This window comes from Galeopterus variegatus, unplaced genomic scaffold, assembly GCF_000696425.1.
Source record: "Galeopterus variegatus unplaced genomic scaffold, G_variegatus-3.0.2 Scaffold1442, whole genome shotgun sequence".
In the NCBI taxonomy this organism is placed as follows: domain Eukaryota; kingdom Metazoa; phylum Chordata; class Mammalia; order Dermoptera; family Cynocephalidae; genus Galeopterus; species Galeopterus variegatus.
In genome coordinates, this window is record NW_007727553.1 from 132733 (window position 1) to 140652 (window position 7920).

Consider the following 7920-nt stretch of genomic DNA (forward strand, 5'->3'; position numbering starts at 1 on the left):
TATGGGATCCGAACCCGTGGCCTTGGTGTTGTCAGCACCACACTCTCCCAAGTGAGCCAACCGGCTGTCCCTATATGGGATCCGAACCCGTGGCCTTGGTGTTGTCAGCACCACACTCTCCCAAGTGAGCCACGGGCCAGCCCTATATGGGATCCGAACCCGTGGCCTTGGTGTTGTCAGCACCACACTCTCCCAAGTGAGCCACGGGCCAGCCCTATATGGGATCCGAACCCGTGGCCTTGGTGTTGTCAGCACCACACTCTCCCAAGTGAGCCACGGGCCAGCCCTATATGGGATCCGAACCCGTGGCCTTGGTGTTATCAGCACCACACTCTCCCAAGGAAGCCACTGGCCAGCCCCAAACGTTTGTACATCTAATGATACTATCAACAGAGTGAAAAGACAGCTCACAGAATGGGAGAAAATATTTATAAATCATACGTCTGATCAGGATCAAGTATCCAGAATATATCAAGAACACTTACAACTCAATGATAAAAAAACAAACAACCCAACTCAGAAATGGGCAAAGAACTTGAATAGACACTTCTCCAAAGAAGACACACAAATGGCTGCTAAACACATGACAAGCTGCTCAACATCACTCATCATCAGGGAAATGCAGATCCAAACTGTCATGTGATACAACCTCACACCCATTAGGATGGCAATAATAATTAATAATGACAATAATAATAAAAGCAGAAAATGACGAGCACTGGTGAGGATGAGAAGTTGCAACCCTCTCACACAGCTGTTGGGGATATCAAATGGCACAGCCACTTGGCAAGACAGTTTGGTGGCTCCTCAAAAAGTTAAACATAGAATTACCAAGTGAGCCAGCAATCCCACGCCTAGGGATGTACCCAAATATATTAAAAACACAAATGATCACAGCAGCATCATTCACAATAGCGAAAACATGGAAACAACCCAAGTGCCCTGTCAGCGAGTAGATGGATAAACACAATGTTATCTGCCTGTACAGTGGGATATTATTCAACCATAAAAAGGAGTACAGTTCTGATACACAGATGAACCTTGAGAACATTATGCTAAGTGATTAATTCACAACTTCTCAGGTGATAAGAAAAAGAAAAAGAAACCATTATGCTAAGTGAAAGATGTCAGTCATAAAAGGCCACCTACTGCAGGATTCCATTTATGTGAAATGTCCAGAACAGGCAAATCCATGGAGACAGAAAAGATCAGCGGTTGCCAGGGCTGGGGACAGGGAGTGGGAGCGACTGCTTAATGGGGATGGGGTGTCCTTTTTGAGGTGAAAAAAATGTTTGGGGACTGGGTAGTGGAGATGGATGCAGGATACTGTGAACATGCTTAATGCCACTGAACGGCACACCTTACAGTGGTTACGATGTCAGTTGCGGGTTAGGTCTGCTTCACCACAGCAGTGGACAAGCAGGTCTGGGCCTGCCCGTGAGCCCCCCTGGCCGCTGGCCGGGCCCCTGTCCTGCACTCACTTTTTGAGCAGGATCTCCGAGGCCCCCTTGCTGAAGAGGCGGAAGCCGCCGTCGGGCGTGCGGATGACTGTGCTCATGGACTTGCGCACCGAGTTGAAGGTGTACACTTTGTGCAGCTTATCTTCCGGCAGCTGCTGGCGCACGGGCTGGAAGTCCCGCTTGAGGTCCAGGACGAAGCCCAGCAGAGCGCACTCCGTCTTGTTGCCCACTTGGCGTGGGAGAGCGCCTTCCTTCTCTGGAGGCTGCAAGGCGAGGACAGCTGGCATGGCCCTGGGGGCCCGAGACCACCCTCCTTTCTGCCTGGGGCCCCAGCTCTTGCCCGGCCACAGCCACTGTGTCGTCAGAGGGTGGACGGTGGGAGGCAGAGGCAGGCCTCCTGTGTGGACTGGACGGCCAGGCCTCAGCTGCCACGCGATGTCAGAGACCGTCGTAGCTCTGCTCCGAAGTTCTTCAGGAGCCCCTCGTGAGCGCTCATGCTGTGCCCCACCTGGCCCTCCCCTCGCCCCTGCCCAGCTCTGCCCCGCCTGCCGCTGCTCCAGCTCACTAGTATTTTGGTGGTGTAGGCACTGTTGATGGAGATGGCATGGACCAGGAGGTCGAGGATCTTGGGGGTCAGGGCGCTGGGGGCCGGGACCTCTTTGTAGTGGGTGTCCCCTAGGTAGGACTGGACCACCGTCATGCGGTTGGTGGTGAGTGTGCCCGTCTTGTCTGAGCAGATGGCTGTGGCATTGCCCATGGTCTCACAGGCATCCAGGTGGCGTACCAGGTTGTTGTCCTTCATCATTTTCTGGAAACAGCACAGGTGGGGGTGGGGAGCGGGAGATGGTCAACGCAAACTTCCTATGTGGCTCTGCTCTGCCCAGCCAGCCCTGTGCCTTCCACTAACTGCCCTGGGGACCTTGGCTGGCACCGCGCTGAGGGAGCAGGACTGTCAGATGTAAGGAATCTCATCAAATAGGGCGATGGTCACATTCCAGGCAGCCACCGTCCCCAGAGCTCACCTGGGGCCTCCTATTCCCAGGGCCCCCTCTCTCAGGCCACCCAGCCTGCCCCCTGGCTCTCCTGTGCCCACTGCCTCCAACTGTCCCAGCATCCTCATCTCTCTGCCTCCCTGCCCTGCCTCTGCAGGCAGCACCAGCACCCTCTGCCAGCACCCTTGACCTCCTGGCCCCTCTCCTCCACCACCATGTCCTGCAGATGCCAACCCCCAGGTCTACCCCAGGGCCTGCCTGCTTTCCGGCTCATCTCCTTGTGTCAGGGAGCAAGGTGGGGAGGGCCGACCCTCTGTGCGGATGGCTCAGCTGAGCGGCCTCCGGCCGTGTTCAACACCTCCATCCTCCCCGAGTCCCAGGCACTTAACTGCTTCCCACCCCAGTTTCTGGGTCTGTGTAATGGGATCCACTGAAGTATTATTATTACCTTGACAGAGTACGCTAAGGAGATGGTGACAGCAAGAGGCAGGCCCTCCGGGACAGCCACAACAAGCACCGTGACGCCGATGATGAAGAACTTCACAAAGTACTGCACGTACACCGGTGTGCACTCAGCCAGCCACGCCCGGCCGTCCGCAACAAAGGTCTCGATCACAAAGTAGAGGACCAAGATGATGACGGTGATGGCGGACATCACCAGCCCTGCCCGGCCACGACAGGAGGCCACAGGGGGTGGGGCAGGAAGAGGGGTGCCATGGGGGAGGGTGGGAGGTAGAGGGGAGAGGAAAGAAGAGGTTAAGGGGCGCTGTAGCTATGGCTGGCTCCAGCCAGGTCAGGGCCTTTTGAAGGGCTCATGGGCTTGGCTTGGGTTTTGGGGCTTGGTTCAGCAGGGTGAGCATGGGCCTGTTGGCACAGCAGCCTTGGACACCTTTGCTTGAGTCCCCCAGGTGGGTTAGGGGTGGACAGCAGACAGCCTGTGCCCGGGTGGCACTAGAGGCCGGCTGGGGAAGACCAGCAAGCCTAGGCCCACTCTTGGAAGTTGGGGTTCTGGCCAGCAGGGCATGACACCACTGGCTGCCTTCTGCCCTTGCTGTGGGCACAGCCTGGAGCCTCGGGCAGGGGAGCCCACTGGGCAGCAAGTGAGCATGTGACCTGGGGCTTCAGTGGGGGGTGGACATCCAGGTCCACTGGGGGAGGGCTGGGCCAGGCTCTGACGGCCATTGCTGCCCTGGCCTGTTCCCCAGCTGCCTGGCCCACAGCACCTGCCACATCCCTTCTCACTCGTTCTACATGGCCTGGCCTCATCTCCAGGAGCCCAGTGTCCTCTACACTTGGCTGGTGGACCTTGACCCACCACCTCCAGCTGTCCCTACCTGCTTTCCCGATCTGCACGGCCAGCTTTGTGAGCTTCCCCTGCAGGACCGACTTCTCCTTCTTGGGCACACTGGCTTTCCTTCTCTCCCGCTCCTCCATCTCACCACCCTCGGCACTCTTCAGGGGCTGCATTTCCATGGCAACTGCCCCATCCTGCTTCTTAGCTGCGCACAGAGGAACCCCGCGGCCAAGGTCAGGGCTCAGCCAGGGTGAAGGGGCTACAACAGGCTTTCACAGGGAAAGGCATGCCACAGCATACGCGAGCAAACGGGATTCAACAGACTTCTCTTATTTCCAAGTTAAACACGGTGCAGAGCGTCCAGAGGCCTCCCTCCTGTGGCCTCCTGAGCCCAGACCCTCGCGAGGTGTGCGGGGCGGCTCCAGCACTGTCCTAGGTGGGACAGAGAGATGGTTCCCTCGGGGCCTCTTGGGAGAAGGGAGGACAGACACAAGCACAAGGAACTTGGGCACACAGACAGGGTGGCCAGTCCTGGAATGCCCTAGATCTACAGTACCCCAGAGCACAGGCCTGTGGCCCAACGATTGTTCTGCCCATTGGTGGCCAAGCCGCCTCCCTGCTCCCCTCAGGGAGGTGAGCAGCCTGGGTGCCTGTCTCTCCTGGCCTGGCCCTGCCCCTGCTCAGGCTTCCTCTTCCCTCAGCCTGCTCCCTGGCAAGCCTCTCCTGTCTGTCCAGCCACCTCCTGCCTCCCCCTGGGGCACATGGCTCCCTTGTTCCTCCCTGCCAGGTCCTGTGCCCTCATCCTCGCTGCCCTGCATTGCACAGCCTCCAGGTCTCCAGCTGCACTGGCCACCTTACCTGCTTCCTCCGCCCAGCCCACAGATCCAGGGGTCCGTGGACTTGTCCTCCCTCACCACTCTTGTCCCGCATCCGGTGAGGCTCTTGGCACTACTACCATCACCTCTGCCCAAGGCCACTCACCATGGCTCCTTCCTTCCAGTAGTCTCAGGGATATGCCAGGCCCCAGCCAGCTGGGCCACTCTAGCCTTGTGCCCACTATTGCCACTTCCCCCAAATCCAAGGTTCCAGCCATTGGGCTGTCCCCTGCCCCAAATGCTTTCCCAACCCCCAGTTCTCCTCCGAGCTCCAATTGGCTTGTGTGACCCTGTCGCAGTCCCTGGATAAGCATACATCCTGCTGCACTTGGGTCCTGGCCCGTGTCTACCTCTCTGCACCGTGACCTTCCCGAGGGCCAGGACCATGCTTTATTCACCTAGAACTGGCCGCTGATTTGACCTGACATCTCCTCTCCTCCTTAGGCCACCACCTGCCATTCAGCCATGTCCCCTGCTTCCTGCATCTCACAGCCGGGTGCATGCCCAGCCACAGAGTGTCAGCACCAGCAGGCTTTTGGGGCTGAAAGCAGAGTCAGGCCTCTGCCCCTTAGATGGCTGTCCCTGTGGCCCACAGGCTCAGCTGGAAGGGAGCTGACGTGGGAGACCCAAAGTCTGGGACTCAGAGCTTTGGGTGAGTCACCCTCTCTGCACCTCAGTTTCCTCATTTGGCCAAAGCAGACCCAAGGTGCGCACTCACAGGCAATCTTTACCCTCAAGCTATGCTGATGGCACGGGTGTCCGCTAGCCTTCCTCGTCTAGGGAGCTGGTCTGAGCTTCTGGCAGCGTCCTCCCTCTGGCCTAAGAACGCATGGTGTGCCAGGATGGGACTGACCGTGCAGCCAACCCACCTGGTCTCTGAGTGTTGCTCCCACAACCAGGCAGCGGCCCGCCCCCCACACCACGCCCTGGGCCAGCCCACCCCCGGCTCCCGGCAGCCCTGAGCAGAGGCGCGTTACCTTTCGTCTGGCTACTCTCCATCGCCCCATCCTGCTGCTTGCCTACAATGGAAGAGGAACGACAGACACGGAGACTTGAGGACATCCACGTGGCCCTGGCACACACACACACACTGAGGACAGCAGGCAGAGCAGGGACACAGACCATGCAGCCTGGGGACCACACGGAAAAGGGGTAGAGAGGAGAACGACGGGCCTGATTGCTGGTGGCCCTGACCACTGCCCAGGGCGCGGCCGTCTTGATGCCCTGTTTTCTCCAGGCTCATGCTGTCACCAACTCCCAGCATGTGGTCACCATGAACACTCTGGGCTTCCTGAGCAACACTACTGGCCAGGGTTTCCCATGGGGCCTTGACCCCAACCCTACAGTGAACCCCTAAGCCAGTCCTGGACAGGCCCTGGGTCACGTGTGGCTGGCAGTGGGAGGTTCCAGGAAAGCCTGCTGTCTCAAGCAGGGCCCTCCTCCAGTTGGGATGTCTGCTCCCTTCAGAAGCAGCTCAGGGGTTGATCTAGATGATTCCTAAGCCCTGGTGGTTGGGCAGTCAGCACCCAGCCATCCTGGCCTAGAGACCAGCTTTCTCTGCAGCCACTGACAGCAGTTCGCTCGGTGTGTGCTTTAAGGGACAAAGAAATGAGACTCTAGGACACTGCCTGACCTTGGGCACCTGCCCTGCTGGGGGCCTCCAAGTCACTGGTCAACCCATGGTGGAGCTTACCTGTGTGCCCAGGGCCACCCTGAGGGAGGGCCAGCCTGAGCACCAGGCACCCAGCAGCACTGGAGGGAACGTGGGCAGTGGACAGGCTGGGCCCCAGATGGACCTGTCCAGGGGCTCAGGTAGTGGGTGCAGCCCTCCTGGGGGAGACCCAGTGCCAGCCAGCCCTGCTGAAGGCTGTACAGGGGACAGCAGTAGAGGAGCTCTCCTGAGGGCTGCATCTGCACTGGCCCCAGATCCAGAGATGAACCTGTTGGTCACCACCGAATAGCTCATGTCCCTGGGGATCCAGGGACACAAATAGGGTGCCAGGTGCCTAGGCAATGGAGTTGGGGTGTGGGGTCTCCAGGGAGGAGGGAGAGGCCCCCTGCCTGCTGGGGATGGGGCATGGATTGGGCCTTTTCTCCCCAGGACCCCTGTGAAGGTCACGGGGGTAGTTCAGAGGGGAAGGAAACTTCTAGTGGGGGAAGGGAGACATCCAAAGACACATGATGACAGTACGATGACAATACGGCACAACAAGAGAGACGTTGCCCTGGGCCATGGGAGCCCAGAGGAAGGACGGACTACAGGCCCAGCTTGCAGACAGGCCAGGGGAGGCCTCTGGAGGAGGTGGAGCGGGCGGCTGGGCTGAGCTTGGCAGGAAGAGGGAGAGGAGGAAGGACAGCTCGAGGAGGAGAGTGCACAGGAGCTGAGGTCAAAGGCAGGAGACGGGCAGGCGGAGCAGGTGGAAAAGGGCCCACGGAAGGAGGGCGGCGAGGCTGCAGGGGTAGAGGCGGCTCTCCCCAGAGCCTGGCCACCTGCTGGTCCCCTCCAGGACCTTCTGGGTGCCCCTTCTTCGGGATGCTGCCCACTCTGACTCTTAAGTAGCACAGCCTGAGAGTGCTGGAGAGGAGCAAGAGGAAGGGCATAGGACCAAGCTGTGAAGGGCACCAACATTTAAGGGACACCAGGAGAGTGCAGGTTCCAACAGGCCAGGGAGAGAGCCTTGGGGGAAGGTCCCCAGAGAGCCGTGCATGGGAGGGAAGGAGGACGCCACCAGGCCAGGTCAGCTGGGCTTCCCTGGAGCCAGTCCTGGGGACTCCAGCCCCGCCTAGGACCAGGGCCCACCTATGCACCTGTACACCTGCAGGGTTCTCACTGGGCAGGGACAGCAGGCTGAGCCCTACAGGGACAGGGGCCCTGGCCTGCCAGGAGCAGGGAGGTGCCCACGCAAGGAGACGCAGGCCCCGACTGCCAAGAGAGAGGGCTCACAGAAGTTTCTAGGCAACAGCAGCTTGTCCAGCTCGCCCCTCACCGCCTCCAGGAGCGGGGAGCTTCACAGGGTGGTCCGGGGCTGAGGCAGCTGGCACATCTTTCCTTATGCTGACCTGTCCCTGTGTGGGGTGTGGGTGGGCCAATCCCGCTGCTCTCTCAGCCTGTGGCCTTGGCTGGATGTCCCGTCCCTGGCTCGTGGGCCCAGGGCCCCGGAACACACTGTGCATTCTTTGTACGCTGAGGTGGGCCAGGTGGAGTCTCTCAGAGGCGAGGAACATGTTTAGAAAACTCCGCTCCCTCCCCGTGTTTTGGCTGCAGGAGAGGCCTGAGGGCAGACCCGGGCCAGAGGGGG

The 7920-nt window shown here is 59.5% G+C and overlaps 1 protein-coding gene across 6 annotated transcripts in view; it reads right to left on the reverse strand.

Annotated features, from left to right (window-relative positions):
- Nucleotides 1-7920, reverse strand: part of ATP2B3 (ATPase, Ca++ transporting, plasma membrane 3) — a 48934-nt gene that overhangs the window by 33233 nt on the left and 7781 nt on the right. For 3 of the 6 annotated variants that reach the window (XM_008577048.1, XM_008577049.1, XM_008577050.1), the window contains exons 6-10: nucleotides 5599-5640; nucleotides 3787-3951; nucleotides 2901-3115; nucleotides 2026-2268; nucleotides 1482-1723 (exon numbers count right to left, since the gene is read on the reverse strand). In XM_008577048.1, coding sequence (XP_008575270.1) covers nucleotides 1482-1723; nucleotides 2026-2268; nucleotides 2901-3115; nucleotides 3787-3951; nucleotides 5599-5640 — 907 coding nt within the window. The remainder of the gene's footprint in view (nucleotides 1-1481; nucleotides 1724-2025; nucleotides 2269-2900; nucleotides 3116-3786; nucleotides 3952-5598; nucleotides 5641-7920) is intronic. The other 3 variants (XM_008577046.1, XM_008577044.1, XM_008577047.1) reach the window with 1 other exon arrangement.